The sequence below is a fragment of the Paramisgurnus dabryanus genome, chromosome 5 (genome assembly GCF_030506205.2).
Source record: "Paramisgurnus dabryanus chromosome 5, PD_genome_1.1, whole genome shotgun sequence".
NCBI classification, from domain to species: domain Eukaryota; kingdom Metazoa; phylum Chordata; class Actinopteri; order Cypriniformes; family Cobitidae; genus Paramisgurnus; species Paramisgurnus dabryanus.
The window spans coordinates 9,594,408-9,613,456 of NC_133341.1; the positions used below are offsets into that span (position 1 = coordinate 9,594,408).

At 37.0% G+C, this 19,049-nt stretch overlaps 1 protein-coding gene across 1 annotated transcript in view; it reads right to left on the reverse strand.

Annotated features, from left to right (window-relative positions):
- The window catches only part of dapk1 (death-associated protein kinase 1), an 86,469-nt gene that overhangs the window by 23,410 nt on the left and 44,010 nt on the right, over positions 1 to 19,049 (reverse strand). The window contains exons 5-16 of the mRNA XM_065267241.2: positions 18,371 to 18,500; positions 17,405 to 17,453; positions 17,286 to 17,312; positions 13,560 to 13,712; positions 12,804 to 12,849; positions 11,932 to 12,021; positions 11,455 to 11,547; positions 5,398 to 5,517; positions 4,221 to 4,319; positions 2,112 to 2,210; positions 1,371 to 1,469; positions 471 to 668 (exon numbers count right to left, since the gene is read on the reverse strand). Coding sequence (XP_065123313.2) covers positions 471 to 668; positions 1,371 to 1,469; positions 2,112 to 2,210; positions 4,221 to 4,319; positions 5,398 to 5,517; positions 11,455 to 11,547; positions 11,932 to 12,021; positions 12,804 to 12,849; positions 13,560 to 13,712; positions 17,286 to 17,312; positions 17,405 to 17,453; positions 18,371 to 18,500 — 1,203 coding nt within the window. The remainder of the gene's footprint in view (positions 1 to 470; positions 669 to 1,370; positions 1,470 to 2,111; positions 2,211 to 4,220; positions 4,320 to 5,397; positions 5,518 to 11,454; positions 11,548 to 11,931; positions 12,022 to 12,803; positions 12,850 to 13,559; positions 13,713 to 17,285; positions 17,313 to 17,404; positions 17,454 to 18,370; positions 18,501 to 19,049) is intronic.

A 19,049-nucleotide genomic window follows, 5' to 3' on the forward strand; every position in this document is an offset into this window, starting at 1 on the left:
TCAATGATCAAACACAAGGATACGAAATGTAACGAAAGATAAATGGGAGCAATTCAGAACCTTAAGAGGCGGTTTCCCAACAGGGCTTAAGCATAGTCCTAGACTAACTTAAATGTTAGTGTTGTCCTGATTTAAAATAATTTGCTCTGACAATACTTTAAATATATCAGTGCGAGTGTTGTGTCTCAAGATGCACAACAGGAATGTTTATTTATAAATTATGCTTTTATAATTGACTTAAATATCCTAATTTAACTAAGGCTTATTATTGGCTTAAACTAATCCCTGTCTGGGAAACCACCCAGATTGTTTCAAGGGTAAATATTTTATGCTAAATAAATTTGTCTCATTCCAACCCTATACCAATTTAAAAACACACCCTTAGAACTTTGCCAGTCATAATAAAATTAAAGTTTAAAGTTCTGGACTAATCCATGAAAAATTCAAAGTTTGTAAGTGTCAGTGATCACCTTATCAACAGAATCCATGTTCGCCCCATGCTCCAGCAGACACTCCACAATGTCCTTGAAACCCCGGGCGGAAGCAGTGAGCAGCGGGCTTTCGCCCTCACGGTTTCGGGCGTTCACATCACAGCCAGCCTCACACAAAACTCGGGCCACCGCTGAGTATCCGTGCCAGGCTGCGCAATGCAGAGGGGTCTCTTGCTCCTGTGAAGTTACCAAAATAGTCATTGGCATTCTGAACAAAATCATAACCTTGAAACAGTGTTTAAAACAACATTAGTCTGTGCCAAGTTCCCATCACATGATGTATTGATGTATAGTCACCTCAAATTCAAATATAATATAATATAGTATAGGAAGGTCCAATAGGAAGGTCACAAAAGATAAAGTGGGCTGCAAAACTAATATGTTATTGTTTACAATAGAAAAAGCAATCACTTTATAATTAATCTTTATTAAAGCTTAAAACAAAAATTTGGTTATGCAATAAAAAATGAATTATTTTATTTAGTGACTCACAACAGACATAGAAAAATCAATCATCTAGCATGTTAGTCACTGATGTGTCCCCAATGAGCAATATTTTATTTCAAGACTGTGAATATCAGCTTATTAAAGTTACTACTGAGAGCTCAAAGCACTGAAAAAAAAATTGTGGCAAAAAAAAGATTGGTTTTCATATTCGCCGACGCCGTTTTGTTCATGTCAGCAGTCAAAAAAGCATGAAGCAATTTCTTTAGTTAAATATTTTTCTTTCTACTTTTTTTTTGCTTAATGTTGTATCAACACCTCTAGGAGCAAAATGGTTATTTAAAAAAAAAAAATAATAATAATGAAAGAAACAACACACAAAAGCTGTTCACAGCAGTATAACTCAGTGTGGAAGCGTGCATGTGTGATACACACCCGGTCTGGTAGGTCAGGGTTAGCATGGATACTGCACAGGTATTGGACTACATCCACGTTACCATAGCGAGCTGCTACGTGCAGAGCTGTTTCTCCAGACTACAACAAAATGAAAAATGTAACATTATGAATTGCATGTTATTTCTCAATAAAAAACAGGAAAAAGATATATATTTACAATATGATTCTAGAATGACTAACTACTGTCAGAAACACCCATGATCTTCATTAAGTATCTCTCTAAATATTATCATCTACACACAAAATGTGCCCGGTTTATGGAAGATAAGAACTGTTAAATCGGAATCATCTAAAGAGGGCAACGTTGCACTATATCTTCTAAGGTTAATGTTCAACGTGCTCCTCCTAGCAACAGTTCAGGCTTTTAAAGAATTCAATTTACACCCATAATGATGCCGGCAACGTTTAAAGTGTGATTCTGTTTGGCACTTCTGACCGCCTCAACAACACTTTACTCTGTGATTTCGGCTGACTGAGCACACTTCACTGAGTAGTGAGGCGGTCGACAACAGTCAACAATTATTTCATACAACGGCTAACCTCGGGCCGGTAAGTAACCATAGCAACTGCAAATTACCAATGGGAAATAAGAGAGGCGTGTGAACTCGGTGGGAAAGGTTTTCTGGAGAAAAGGTGAAGGATGGGGAAAGCCTTTGAAAAAAACCGAATGTCCTCTCCCTGGGGTTGTGATTGCTGTGTTTATGTTTGAGATGAAGGTACCTTATCTTGGATGTCCAGAGGGCACTTCTTTTCATGCAGGAATCTCAAGGTCCCCACGTGGCCGTGTCGGGAGGCGTAGTAGATAGCATTGGCTCCAGTCTGAGAAACAGGATGGCATTTTTACTGAAGGTTTAGAAGTTGATTTGGTGCTGACTCTAATGCTTATATTTCCTAATTTATACCTTAAACCTCTCTTTACGCATGACTACTTAAGTTAAAGTGATTACATTTCAGGGCTTCTCCTGTAAAAAAATGGGAGTTCATGGGTAGTTAACTCTTTCTCCGCCAGCATTTTTTTCACAAAAGTTTAATGCCTTCCAAAAAATGTTCTTCTTTAAAGGAACAGTATGTAGGATTGTGGCCAAAACTGGTATTGCAATCACAAAACTTGTGGCTAAAACTGGTACTGCAACACACAGCTGGTGGCCAATACACTAAATGACAACATAAACATCAGTTGAGGGCTGCAACTCCACTTTTTAAATGACAATATCCTGGCCGGACCGCTGTTGTCAGTAATAGAAGTATTTGAATGAAAATGATTTCTTAATGTCTAGTGTCATATCAGGGCCATTTTATGATTAATTGATATACATTACTTACATACGGTTTCTTTAAATATATAAACATACAATAAATCAAATGAAAGAACAGACCCTCTGCTTTCAAACAAACAAACAGTTTTATCCTACCATCATTTGTTCTCTTTTTATCACCTATCAAATCTGGGTACACTGTAAAAATACTTTGCTGCCTTAAATTTTTTTGTTGAATCAACTCGGATTTACAAGTAATTTCAACTTACTATTATTTATCTTGACTAGAGATGAGTTGTTATAACTACAGGTGAGTTTTTATAACTTATAAAATTAAGTAGACTTTTCTCAACTATCTTTGATAAGTTGTGACCACTTATCTCTGTTGACATGACTTGCAAATCTGAGTTGATTTAACAAAAACATTTAATGCAGCAAAGTATTTTTTACAGTGTAGGTTTCTTCAAAAATACTAAATTTTGAGCAAAAAGCTGAGATAATTGCATTTTTGTGAAAGACTTTCGATAGAGATCAGATTCAGAGCAAAAAACTCATCATTGGCAAGGAAGTGTTTTCTCTTAACTCATTCCCATCATTGACAAGTTATCTCGTCAATTAAGAGAAAACTCTGCATGAAAAAAAAACATGTTTCTAATGAGTTTTTAGGGTAATCTGCGATTATCCACTAGATGGCACCTTACCCGATTTATTAAAAAAACTGAAGCAAAACAATATTTATTAATTTTACACTGCGTTTATGTTTTGAAAATCGTTCTGAATTTGATCTTTAAACAAATTTCCTTTATCCTCAATATTTTAAATTTTTGAAGAAAAATACCCATATTTAAGAGTTTATAAACAGAGAAAAAAATTAAGATAGCATAAAACTCTTTTCCCCTTTTTGTTTGTTTGTTTATTGTTTGCTTGAAAGCAGAGGGTCTGTTCTTTCATTTGATTTATTTGTGTTTATATTTTCAGAAGAATCTTTTTCTTTTTTGCATTTTGTGAAACTTGTGAAAATCACAAAAAATGCTGGCGGGCAACTTTTTTTTCTAAAGGGCTGGCGGGGAATGAGTTATTTGACGAGTTAAATGTCGATGTTAACTGTGCTATAAGTACAATAATTGACTCCAGTCCTTTGAATTATTCGAAACTCTGTTTCACGTCGTGCCACATTACCACCTTGGGTGTGCATTATTATTTTCAGACAATTCAACAGCTTGTCGTCAATTATTCCTTACATAATCATGAATGGTTAACAAAATTGCATTAAATATTTTAATTTGAATCTTTGAAGAAAATAACGTTACTAATATCAAAGAGCTTTAGAACATAACATAATCTTGGAGGAAAATCGACACCTTGGTTCATTATTTAAGAAGTTCGAGGCTTTAAAGCCCTTTGATTCTTCTGCTTTAGATAGTTTAGCCTGCTTTTGAGGCACAAATGTAATGCATGAAATAACCAGGTGTTTGCTGCATTTATTAAAGGCTTTCATATTTAACAATTTGTGATATTACAAGAGAAAACAAGCTTTTCAGTGCTTCATCAACCATCTTAGCAAATGCAATACCTTATCAAGGGCTTGAATCTCTGCTCCTTTTTTCATTAACACGTCAATGATCTGGACGTTTCCACCGCCGGCAGCAGTCAGGAGTGGGGGTGTACCATGCTGAAGTATGCACACAAACAGAAAAAAGATGGGAATCGATGCATTTAGTATAACAAGGCACTAATAGCTCCTTAAGCTTTCAAAAGCAGCTTTAATTCAATTTATCCCAAGTTAGTGTGAACAGGCCGAATAAGCCTGATTTATTTTTATCGTTCCAACAGCAGTTTAATTGACAAAGACAGATCTCAGTAGTGCCCCCAAAATTTAAGTAAGACTGGAATCATTTCTCTAAAATGACGATAAACTCATCTGAATGAATAAATGCATGAGCTGTGGGAATAGTTCTCACTGTGCATACACACACATGCACACACGAGACACCTCTGAGCAAAGCAATTAAATGCACACTTATCTCTTTACATTAGTGAGCAGATTACAATTCAGTAAACCCCTGCCCCATTCTCCACTTACACACACACACACACTTTTACACATCCTTACGCTCTTGCAAATATCTAAAATGATTAAAACAATAATGGTAAGTAATGGCACAAGTTATTCTATTTAAACGCTCTTAAATTCCAATAAGAGGCAGTGATACACATAGACATACATCGACATCCAAGCTGGACCATACTAGCATAGTTTATTAAGCTAAATTCTGTCTATTTAAATTTTATTAATCAATGTTACAAACCAACATTGTTAACAGTATTCAGCCATGTACAGTGTTGCAAAAAAACCTAAACCGCTCATAATATTTTCTATGAACCTTCTGACAAACCATTTCTGAACATTTTACATCCAGTGTTGTTCCCCAAATGTGTGGAAAGTGTCAGCATGAGAGTCTTATGACTTTTTCATAGTCACATGCTGAGCAGGGCTGAAAAATGCAATTCAACCACGAGCATTAAATCAGACGTCAGTGCTTCCCAGTGACACTGATATACTGATATCGGCTCAATCGAGCTCAGTCTGGCTACTGATCACCTGGACTGAGACCAAGTCACCACTCACTGAGAACTTCATTTATAACATCACTCAGTCTCCATGTTTATGAGCGTGGCCGTCACTCATTTTATCTTTTGCAATCCCTGTATCGGCTTTATATGTCCGTTTGTTTCTTTCATCCTCTTACCTTGTTGGGTTGGTTGATATCATAGCTGGTCAGTGAGTCAAGCAGGTGTTTTAGGCCTGGAACATTGTCGTCGTTGATTGCGTGGATGATAGCCTTCATCACAAATGAGTCTTCCTCATCCTGCCAAAGACAAAACGTCCTTGCATGAATAAATCGAAATATTAAATGCATAATGACACTGAAATGAAAATATAATTTAAGTGATTGTATTGTTTCCATCAGTGTAAAACATTTTGACATGTGGTGGAGACATATTGAATATTTGTCTCATGAATATTAATTAGGTGATGTCATAACTGTCCAGCAGTGCTACAGTAACTAATGTACCGGTAAGTGGATGCTGCACATAAAAGGATTACTGCTTTCCACTTGTGTGTTTGTTCACTAACATGCATTTCCATATAGTTTGGGACACAAACAAAGAGGCAATGTATCGGCAAGTAGCAGGCCAGACTAGAACCTGTGCTACTCATTTGAGCTCCATGGTTCCATTGTTATATATTTTCCATATATATTTATTAAAATAAATGATTATCTCAAATAATAAAAAATAGACAACACAATTCATATTTTAAAAACTGTATAATAAGCTTTGAGAGGAACACAACCGCAGCTACTTGACAGTCACAGTTTGAGCAAATCCTTTTACGCTCAGTAGTACTACAGACGGTCCTATCAGCAAGTACACAGCGTGAAGTCCTAATCCTGTTGAATAATGCAGACAGGGGCGGAGCAGAGACTTTCTCCTCAATGTTCACCGCCATGTCACCCAGTCACCCCCACAGAGCAACTGATAGCTCTGACTTCTGGGTCAGAAAACACAAATACGCAGCTGGAGGGAAAACGGACTGGCTGTCAGGGGCACAGTGGCGAAGCCATGCAAGCTGAGTGCACTAGATTTACACCCAGATAGACCCACATACATATACATTCATACTGGAGAAGCGTATCCAATTACACACAATACACGCACTAACATACTCTACGCACAAAAGGTAACACCCTGTACACAAAAAACATGCCATGGCTTCTAAGGATATTCATGTTAGAGCCACTCGTGGACTCTGACACATGACTCCAATGTGATTTTATGCGATTATGTTTTGTTTGTAAACATCTGTGATAAGCTAAAGACAAATTTACGACTATACTCTGTATATATTACCTGGTATGTACCTATCTGCTATCAATTGTGAGTCTCCCGTTGTAAAGGTTAGTGTAGTATAATTTACAGGGCTCAAAATTAACTTTTTTATTTGGTAGCACTGGTGCTCCCAACTTTAAAGAGTTAGGAGCACCAGCAAAAATGTAGGCGCACTCATACAAAAATTATGGAGCACCACAACTACAATGTATAAGTTAATAGATTTATTTTATTAAAAATTAAACACCACAACTGGGCTTTACACATCCTATGGCCAGCATTTGAAATTTGGTCTTTTTTTGTTGCATAGGTTCCTAAAATAATACCCAAATGCTGTTTAGATAATATAGCAGCAATAATAATTTAACAATTACAGGTAACATAACGTTAATTATGATTACAATAGAAAATCTAGCAAACACGTAAAACACTGATTAACTGTGACTAGGGGTGGCACGGTTCACAAAACCCTCGGTTCGGTTCGTATCACGGTTCTATGGTCACGGTTCACGGTTCAGTACGGTTCTTGTTGTTATTTTTTCTTTAAATTTTTAACACTCCAGAAATGTATTATCTTATTAATGTATTAATTATCCATAATTTAGGATACAGTATTAAAAAAAGTTATATCATGTAATCATGCACAAACTGAATTTGACTTTAAGCACATTATTGGGACCATCTCTGAGGAAAGCCAGATGAGATTTTGATAGAGCAAGAGGGAAGACATTGATGATTTCAACATGCTTTTCATTTAATTGGCAAAAAAGAGAATGTGTATTGCCATCTACATAAACTTTATGTGCATTTTTAGCACACAAAGATAACTTGCATTTATTAAAATGCCAACTTCAGTGTAGCTCTTAGATTTATCACTGAGAGGCTGCTTTAATACTGAGAGTTTATGTGGACGAGAGAGAAACATAACCTTTGCACCTGTAATATTAAAATCTCTTTAAGTGTCTTTTGTCCACTTTTGACCACTTCTGATTACTTTGAGGGGCAATTTCTGAAATAAGATCGCGCAACTTTCACAGGCTAGCAAAATGAAACTACGCGGAAATCAGCCGCTTTAATTTTATCAATGAAAGGCTAAAAATAGCGCTGAATATGAAAAGACGTAAAACATTGTTGTCAGTACCTCAGATTAGATAAATGGTCGGAGAGAAGGCGATCTCCTGTGGCTGTTGGAGCATATTCAACCCATAGACTGCAGTTCTATCTATTGTTTTATTTCCGCTGTCATCATAAGTAACATGAAATAAAAATATGTTTCCACACACCAAACTTATACGACGCTGGCGCATCCTCCAACTGCGGGCAGACTTCCTTTTCTCTCCCACTTGCCATTTCTACACGTAACATAACCCGCAGTACTTATACTCCAAACCATACTCTTTAAGCCACTCTCTCCGAAAGGTTTAACGTTAAGACTTATTTTCAGGTGGTGAAGTTGCATTTATATCAGTCGTTATGAATTAATACAGCAGTAACATTGCCTGTAGTCGGCTCGTTCTCTTCATGCTCGCGGTTCGTTTTTTTTTTCACATTTTCGCGCTTTGCGTACCAACGTAGCACGGCAACAGGGAATGATTGACATTCATATTAGCCAATCTGTGCTCTTCATTAAACGCAAGAACTTAATGGTGAAATTTGACTGGTATGTAATGTTGGAGAGAACGCTGAACCTGGAACAGCACACAGCATACACAATCTAAATCAAGTCACACCACAACAAAAATAGGCAGTCGCAAAAATGCTCCCAAATATATTTTAAGGTCGCACAGATTCAATTTCGGTCGCATATGCGACCAAAACAGTCGCAATTTCGAGCCCTGAAAATTTACCATGTTATTTACATGGATCAAATTACTTTAAAGTTGTATTGAGTTTCTGATAAAAAGTCTCTTTTTATCTCACATGATATTTCAGATCTTAAAGCCAATTTGCTTTAGTCTGGTGATTCTTATTAAGGGTTGTCACAAACCTGAGGTCTCTTCTGGTAAAGTAATGGACAGCAGGGAAAACAATGTTAAAATAAATGAAAATATACATAGCTATATAATCAAGCCAAGTTAAATGTTACAGGCAGAGTTAACCAAAAACTGATAATTCTGGCATCATTTACTCATCGTAATGTTGTTGATGGTAGCCATTGACATCCATATGAGGAAAAACAAATTTTATGGAAGTCAATGGTTACGGTCAACTTTGTGCTCACCATCATTTATCAAAATATCTTCTTTTGTGTTCAACAGAATGAAGAAATTCATACAGGTTTAAAGCAACACGAGGGTGAGTAAATGATGATCGAATTTCCCTTTAAAAATCCCTAGTGTCATATTTTCAATTGCCCATCTTCCTGTTTAGACTATTGTATTGTAACATACAGTCAATGCAGTTCACAGTAACAAATTCTGGTCTTTTATTTAAAATGCATTTATAAGTTAACCTATGAAGTTTTGATCCAGTGTTAGGTTGCAACTTGATTTCCAATATAGTATCTGGATCCTGAAGCAAAAGCAGATGAAAATGACTGCCTAAACCCCTTTCAAACAGCACGTCAATCCCAGAAAAGACCAATAAAACTGTCAGTGTGGCTTCTTTGTGAACATAAACCAGTCCTGTAATTGTTTTTGAGAAAGGGGACCTGGTAACATTGGTGTAACATTTATGTAACGCGTCCTGGGTGAACAAAAGTCAAAAACAGTGGCATAAGGGGTGTGTTGTACTGTGATAAGAACAGGTGTAGGGTTGCCACCTATGTCTGATAAAAACCTTGACATATCGATGACCCGACCAAAGCCCCCCCCCCAATAGCATTTCTATACCTATGCAATTATTGGCAACACTTTAATTCTTATTTGTTAACATTAGTTACATAATACATTAGTTGTATTAACTAACATGAACTAACCGTAAGCAGTACATTTGTTACTGTATTTGTTAATCTTTGTTAACATTTCATTCATGGTTTATTCACAGTGCATTAACTAATGTTAACAAGATTTAAATAATATATTATTAACATTTACAAAGATTTAAAAAGTTGCTTTATAAGTGCAGTTCATTATTAGTTCATGTTAACTAATGTTGTAAACTAATGTTAACTAATGAACCTATTTGTAAAGTGTTACCCAATTATTTGTTAATTATATTAAAATATGTAAATCATTTTTACAATTTATATAAGCTGCTTATACTATTTATGTAAACTGTTTTTATTTATATTCCATTTAAACCTTAAAGCCTGAAAAATGCACATTAAACTTGTTGAACTCACCTCAACATGTATTTTACAATCATGTAACCCCCCCCCCCCACATATGGCAATGCTGAAGTCACTGTCACAAATACACTGTGCAAGATTGTCATTATTTTTAACTCTTACTGTGCATTCAGACCGCCACCGGCGAGAGCGTCAATAAAAGCTCTGGCTGCCCTGACAGCGACGCTAAAGAAAAGTTGTAGTGGACGCTCTGTCGCTCGAATGCATTCTCTGAACTCCTCTCAGGCGGAGGTTTCCGCCTTCCGATTGGTTGCCGGTGAACATTTCCGCCTTCCAATTGGTTGCCGCCGAACCGCGTCATATCTCATTACCATAAAGTTGAGCTGATTTCAACTCTCCTCGACACTCACGCTGTACATGACGCACCGCTGCTCGCCGGAGCTCGCCGCCGGCTCTCATTGAAAATGAACGACTTCCGGCCACTTTGACGCTCTCGCCGGTGGCGGTCTGAATGCACAGTTATAAGACAGGGGCAGTCTGGCGTACAATGTGTCTTATATTTTTTTCGCATTTGGGGCGCTCCTGTTTCTAGATAATTCGGTTTGGGAGAAGAGATAAAAGCCCGCCCACACTGACAATTGATTGGTTGATTTACTGAAACAGGCGAATCAGGATGCTCTCTGTCTTCCATGCGCTTAATAAGGCACACACACACAGACGCAAGGTCTCCCTCTCTGCCGTGCACGCGCTAAATTACATATTCACAGTTTTTCGAAAACCGGGACATTCAGTGTCCAGGCCGGGAGAGTTGATAAATTTCCCGGGACAGGTTATTAAAAAGAAGGACAATCCCAGTAAAACCGGGACGGGTGGCAACCCTAGACAGGTGTGTTGTTTAATCGTTCAATTTCTTTGAGACAGGGGTTTTAAAAGCAGATCAACATTCATTTCGAGAAATGTCTGCAAACTGGAATTAGGCAAAAATTAGGGAGCACATCACTAGCCGTGATGAAACTGAGATCGTTTACAAGCAAAAATGAATGTCATGCGCTAGTTCATGATCAAGTAAAAAAATAAATAAATGCACATGCCTGGTTTCACGAAAGAAATTCAGAGATAATAAAAAACTGAAGTCGCTGCGGACGAAATCCAACAAGTGCACGACTAGAAATAAATTGACTAGAAGTCACGTTCCGCCATGTGTCTTTAGGGGATGTGTGTGAATGCAAAATCATTGGCAGTGTAAATGAATCAAAATCAAATGATCCCTGGACACATTGTCCGTGTATTTTCTGCGATCTGTGTGTTGAAAGGTCTTTAGTCTGTGTGCGAGTCTCTCTTTATGTTCAGGTGTGTGGGAGGCTACAGAAACTCATTAGCGCTGACTCTGTTTCTCTCTATAAAGACCGAGCATTCAAGCACTCAGCCACACTGGCTTCCTCTGCTGTAGTCAGGCTTTATGCTCTTCCTTTTTACTCTTCCCTTTTACCAGTTTGCTGCCAAGGAGACGAGTTTGTGCGTGTTTGCTATTTTGTGTATCTGCCTGCACTTGGAAACTTGTTTTGTAATGCAGAAACTTAAACACGAATTGTCTGCCCCTCATCTCCCCACATGCCGGTTAAAATGTTGAAGTGTAACTCTGGGAAATAATGATAATAAATGGTGACTAAACATGAGCTCTTACCAGTGTGTCATCACTGCGCGCTACACTCATGTTGCTCCTGGACAGAAAGGAGCGGGAGAGCCGGTTACACAGCGAGATGAGACGTACTGATTGCTGAGAAAAAGAGATTAAACAAACAAACTATATAAAAGCATATTCATAACACCTGCCCCCATATTTTTATTTTATTTTATAGCATCAAACCCAGCAATTACAATCTTGTTGAAATTGAAATAAGATGTAATAAAGATAAACTTTAAATTGCATATGATCTGCTTATTATGTGTGTTTTTTTAAGAAATTACTGTAAGACTACGCTCAAGAGCATTGTTGATTATTGTTTTATGGAGATGAGTGTTTGTTTTGTATACTTTAAATAACATGTGGAGGCAAAATGACTTAGTTTTACTATGGTACCTAATGCTGTTTCCTCTGAAAGCACTAATACATAGTTCACATTTAGGTCAAATAGTGTAAATTCTCTTATATGCAAATTACCTTCCACTTTCTTCGTGCAGCAAACTTTTTAAATTTCTCCATGTTCACAGCTGACTCTTTACGGCTCAGTGCTTGCTGCGTGTCCTTTGGCTAAAGAAGAAAACAAATATTCAGGAAATATTTAACACATTTAAGCCAGTGGTTCTCAAACTTTTTGGTCTGACCCCCCATGTAGGCTGGACCCCTTCGTGCCCCCCCAAAGAACATTCATGACATAAAACAATCTCAAACGTTGAATTTGAATTAAACAAAACATATTAAATGATGAAATGTAGTGCTATTGGTTAATAGCCATATTATGAAAATCTGACTTTTTCCAAGTGCTATGATTGGGTCCCCAGTGCTTCTATCAACTTAGATCAATCCAATAACTTAGTTTTGATCAACTATTCTCAGCAAACATGTGAAAAAATAGGTAATTGAAATTTGGCTTTCCTTGTGATGTCAGAAGGGGATAATACCGCCCTTAATCTGCACTATCCGACCACCGGTGCTGCCATGTAGTACAGATATCAGCTCATTTGCATTTTAAATGACAACTAAAACCGGCACATTTTTTTCACTCCTACATACTGACATAGTGGCAATTTTAACATGCTATAATAAATTATCTATATGGTATTTTGAGCTAAAACTTCACATACGTACTCTGGGGACACCAACGATTTATTTTACATCTTAAAAAAGTCTTGTGAAATGTCCCCTGTAACTACACGGAATTTATAAAACATTTATTTTATAAAATGTCATAAAACTGGGACCCCCGGCACCATCTTGCATCCCCCAGTTTGAGAACCACTGATTTGATCTAACATTGGAGCAAAGAGAGCTGGTTGATAACTGATTCATATATGACTAGTTGTTGGGCAAACCTTGATCCAGGGATGCTGAAGACTGTCCAAGATTGTCATTCTTTTTCTGTGAGAAAAGATGTGAAATTTACACTTGCGTTACTCATTTCTAAGAATATGTGTTAAGCAACAGCCAAGCAGTCGTAGAATCTCTTTTCATCTTGATCCTTTGCCAAGTTCTTTTTTTCAAGTTAAACAATAAGCAGTTACAGAGAACCATATACATGACCTTAGGTGGAAAACAAAATAACATTTTAAATTACAAAGTGAAAGATGATTATCAAAGTATGCACTACAGAAGGAATAGTGTGATTGAACGCTGTCTAAGGTGGAATGCTGCATATCAGCATCAGTCGGTCAGTATTGACGTAAACAGCATTTATGAATGATGCATTTTGGGAAAGTACAGAGAATACTTCAATGAAAGTTGTGCAAGTTCTCACATTTAAAGAAAAGAGAACTAAATTGAGTCAATCCAGTTAATTTACAACTAAGTTAAGACAGTCACATAGAAAAGTGATGCAGTTTGGTTGAATATGTAACTAGAACAGGAATATCCTTTGTCTAAAGCACAACGTGCAAAGGTCTTGTTCCTGTGTTTGACAACACAGTTCCTTTGCAGTTAAGATTTATCTGATTTGATGAGACCTTGCAGGGTTAACAGATTCAGTATTTTATCAGTTAGGGATGTTATTATTCTAAGTTGTAAATCATTACTAACTAATTAAGTGGTATGGATATTTCAATACAGATAACAAGCTTCTTCAGTCTTCTTACTTTGGGTCTTTGATCAGTAGCCGTGCGATAAAGTCTCTGCCCAGAGCGCTGGTACTGCTGAAGTACTCCTCATCAAACTCATAGTCCACAGCTGACACATTGGCAAGTGTCTCCTGCTTATTCTCACCCAGGAAAGGTGATGCTCCACTAAGCCTAAAGATATTTGAAAACAACAACAACAACAACATCCAGATAAGGAAGTAAATACACAATTTTTCAATGTCTTCAACAGAGCCAAGCACGGTGAAACCAATTTTATAAACTGCAGGTCAAAATTATCTTGCCTATTACTGCTAAAGTGTAACAGGAATACAGCAGGTCTTTTAGATTTCCTACCTGGAGGGCCACCGTCCTGAGTCCAACCCTATACTCAAACACATCTAACCCAGCTTCATCAGGATTCCTTTATATTACAGGGAGGTGTGTTTGATCAGGGTTAAATCTAAACTCTGGAGGACATGGCCCTCTGGGAACAGAATTGAATAGGCCTGGCATATAGCATTTAATGCATGAATGCCTTTTTACACTATGCTCCATTTTTCTATTGTGATGAATTTCTCTGTTATCACAGACTAAGGTTTCTCTTAAGCACTGTGTAGACCACTTCTTTCATGATTACATTTTCAATTTATAACTAAAGCTCAATAAAAATCAGAAACTGATAAATCTGTGGGGTGATGGCATGGCGAGATCATCTGAGATCAATCCATTCTTAATGTCTCATTACAGCTGTTCTGAGTTCACACTGCCAATTACATGCACTCCCTGTGGTTGAGAAACAGTTTGTCTTGAAAAGTGTGAAAAAAGAAAGGAAGAAAAGTGACAGGATTGCACATGACGATGGTGTGTGAGATCTACCTGAAGCAAAGCTTTATTTTAATTTGCCAATCATTAATGAGGAGTGGAGACAGAGAACTTTCCTGCTATTTATAGATTGTTGATATTAGCGTATGCTGATGGATGCATAGAAAGACTTTAATGAAAATGTTTTATAGTCAGTAACTGAAATGCTTTATTTTTTTACAAATGTCACTTTAGTCATTTCATTGGTATTTAACAAATTTAAATATGACACTTTTTGCTTAGAAAGGCCATATGCGAGGAGGCGTGAAAGCTCCTGAATAATCTGTGATTGACACCTGAGGAAACAAAGACTCACATAATGAGCCGCATAATGAATGTGAGAGGAAACATTTACTAGTTTTGTTTGTGGTTAATTTAAATTTATAGCTAAAATATAATCCAGGTCAAGGCACATTTTGATGTCAGATCTGTATACCTATATAAACAACCTATATAACCACACACGTGCACGCACATACATATATACTATTGAAATATTGTGTTCGAATTTCACAAGTAAACCTTTTAGAAACCATGGTTTTACAACAGAAAAAAATAATTTTTATTACCATACATTTCCTAGAAATTCACAATTTAACTCGTTTCTGTAATGAGACAATGGTAAATTTGTGGCTACTGTGGTTTAGCTACAAATACTATAGTAAATCATGGTTTTATTTAGTAATCATAGTAAATTTATTAAGGGATGACTTTGCATGTATTGTACTTGCTGTGCGGAGACAGACGCGAGTAAACAAGGTTTTAGATGTCCAGTTTGCAATCACATCATTTATAAGAATAGCACAAAATGCGTCAAATATGATGCCTCGTGTGTTTGCGGATGTGTGTGGCCTTTATGTCATACTGTTTGACAGAAGCACAAAACAATCATTTGTGTCTGGAGAGAACTTGCAATGAGGAAACAAATGCAAGTAAATAAGGATTTAGATGTCCAGTTTGCTGCACTCGGATAAAACAACATGGATTCAACGGATTCACATGCAAAAACTGAATGCAAAAACTGGATGAGGCATTGACTGTCCTTTGATTGTGGGGTGTGAGCTATGCATATGGATCGTCTCAGCTCTTTTATTTGTCAATAGTGCGGAGGTGTGGTGATCTCGTCTCATTTCAGGTAATAAAGTAACAGGAGAAAGACTGTACATCTCCTTCTTCTAATACAGTTTACAGAAAATGAGAATATTTGAAGAGTTTCGTTGCAAAACGAGATACATCTGTTTTAACATTTTTGTCAAAACATGTTTATTATTATGTTATCATGTTATTATTTTGTTTTATGGTGCTACTTAGCTGTATTTTTTAAGTTATGAAGGTTTAAATCAAAACAAACCAACCGCAGTTGAATTGACATTAATTAAAATGCACAACCAAAAAAGATTTCTGAAAAAACAAACAAACGGAGTTATCTCGTTTTGCCACAAAACTCTTCATTTGTTTTCGATTTCACTTACATAATTGTAAAGTAAACACTCCAAGCATTAGGTGAATGTTTACCTTTTGTTCGTCTGACAAGTATTCGCAAGTATATCGCATTTCTGATGTTTATTTTCTTAATTTTGGGAAAAGCATAACATTATTGTTAATTTAACTAGATACTTTGACAATTTAAATGATGTATAAATCATATCTGTATTTCCAAAATAAGCAGAGTAATCTAAGTCTCTTTGCACAGTGATTAAATAAAGAGCCGCTCCGCCGCCGTTGATCCCAGGGAGTTAAGGGGATTTGAAGCAAAATTATTTGAACAACATACAATACGTGACGAGAACATTTTGTTTGATCATTATCTCATTTTTGACGAAGGTGGCGTTTAGCGGCTTTCGCATCTGAGCTCTTCATTTACTCTTCATTATACTTACAAATTATTAATACAGTTTATGTGCCATCTTAACCCTGGAGAACCCAAGAACCCTTCTCTTAGCATCAATTAACATTGGCCAAATTTGACCCGTGGGTTCTCCAGGGTTAATGATCATTTTTATAAGAAAAACTCTTGAGAAATGCTTTCATTTACTGATTAGTCTTCCATTTATTCAGAGACAGAAAAATATATTATCAATCAAAAAGAAGGGCCATTATAGCTCTCATCTCTCTGTGATATACTTACAGGTCCCTTTCCCATTAACACACACACACACACACGCACGCACGCACACACACATTCTGGTTTCCATGTTTTGTGGGGACATTCCAAAGACGTAATGCATTTGATTCCGTACAAACTGTATATTCTATTCGCCTTACCTGCCCCATTCCCTAACCCCAACCATCACAGAAAACTTCCTGATACCTTAGATTTTCAAGAAACATCATTCTGTTTGATTAATAAGCTTGTTACCTCATGGGGACATCAAAATGTCCCCACAAGGTCATAAAAATACTGGTATTCCTATCTTTGTGGGGACAATTGTTACCCACAACGTGATATTTACCAGGTACACACACGCACACGCACGCACGCACGCACACACACACACACAAACACTTTTAACAGGAAAACCTACTGTCCCCTCAGGACACACAGCACCACAATGTGCAGATCATGGAAACATAAATGCCCAAGGCAGTGCCATAGTTGTGGGTGCTGTTTTTCTATTAAGCAAGCCTATGAATAACCAACTAAAGTAACTAACACGGTTAGTGCAAAACACAGTAAATTTGCTCTATATTTAAGTATACTTGGCCACTATGCTTCATTTTATAGCAGAATGTGATTACAGCAATGCTATGTGAAAAAATTCAATTAGGAAAATGGATACTATTTCCAGCCAGAGTAAAAATCCATAAATGCATTCAGATTTCATTTGTAACGATATCTGCTATCTTTACAACATCTCAACACGGACAGCTATGGATACTCACAGAATGTAAGTGATCACTCCTATACTCCTATATTTAGACGGAAAGAAAAACAAACAAACAGTTAGCATAGGGAAAGTGAGGTAACAATAAATGATATTAATATTAACAATCATTCTTACCACATGTCTGCCTCCAACCCAAGAGGTTCATAGTTTACTACTTCTGGGGCTGAAAACAACAAAACAAAAATCGCAGTTTGAAGTAAAAAGTTCCCCTGCAAAAAAAGCCTGGAAATGATGACTGGATGACGTAGGATTTTATAATTGTTCTCTCTTCAGAAGCTGTAAAATGACTCATCGCTTTCGAAGGATCTCAGTCTGTGATGTGTTAATTAACAAACATGGAAAAAAGACGGGAGAGATGTTGCCCTATAAGCCTGAGAAGTGACTAGATTTACAATTCCCTTATCTAGCTTGAAGTCTGGCTTTGGTTTTTGATCAGGGCTATAAGAAATCAAGTTGCTCATACACCCTACGGCTATAGAAAAAAATCAATAGAGTTGTGCCTGTGTAATTGGTTAATCGGTCAACTACTGTTTAAGGACTGTATTGAATTAATGTCTTTAAGACCATGTGTCCAGATTGACCAGAGCCCGGGCACTGAAATAGACTGACTATGGGCTTTGGCACCGTGTCTCTTATAGCGCTGTTTTATTATCACTGCCTGAAGCCATAATGACTGTCATACAGGTAGTACTGGATGTAATGTCAAAGACACACAGCAGGGTGGGTGTGGGTACATGTCTGTTTGCTTTACGGGATGACTGGGGGCTTGTTGATGTATTTTTTCGAGTTATGCATTTAGGATTGTACCTATTGTACAAGTAAATACTGACTACTTGTCAAATGTTTGAATAATCTTTACTTTTCAGGATGCATCTCATGAAGTTGTTTGAGTGAATGCATAGAGAAGGCAACTGTGAAGAATATGACTGGGTCACAAGGGATTCATTCATGATGTTTCTTCACAGTCATGTCAGAAGTTAAGATTACACATGAAAGGAGTAAAGAGACAGTGTACCATACCAATAAAAGCAGGTGTAATTACAACAGATCTCCATAGAATGACCAGTGGATGACACTGACCTACAAACTCCGGAGTACCAAAGATGTTTTTGAAATCGTTGCCAAAATCGATTTTGTGGGCAAGGCCAAAGTCAATGATCTTAATGCGTGGATGAGGCACGCTCCGGTTCAACAGCATGATGTTCTCCGGCTGAGATGACACAGAGAAAGAAAGAAACTATCAAAATACAGACTGAATCAGAGGCATTAATGATATACAGAACAAAAAAGCAGGACACAGAGAGCGAGAGCGAGAGAGAAACCAGGAAACTGGCCATAACACATGAAAATCACATGCAAAGCTTCAGAAACGCTCTCTAGAAAGAAAGCACAGCCATAGTCAAGCTTGGCAGTAACCAATCCTTATTTTAACATTCCATAGAAACAATACTTACTCAAGTGAGCTTTCTTTATTCACGGCCTAATCTCTTTAAAGCTCGAATGACTTTGAAAATATGTCACAGATATGCTAAGGAAAGCTGCATGGTTGACAGCTCTGAAAGCAGGGGATCTAATGACATAAATGTCATTGTTAGAATGACACGAGGGATTAAATATAACATAATGTTAATATTGTGTCATTTATTGCTAGGCTATTTAATTTTGTTCTGTAGATGATGTTTTGTAGGTAAAGTGAGTGTCGTTTTAAGTGTTAAACGTCATGTTTGCCTTCAAGTTAGACCGGTTACACTAGGAAGTG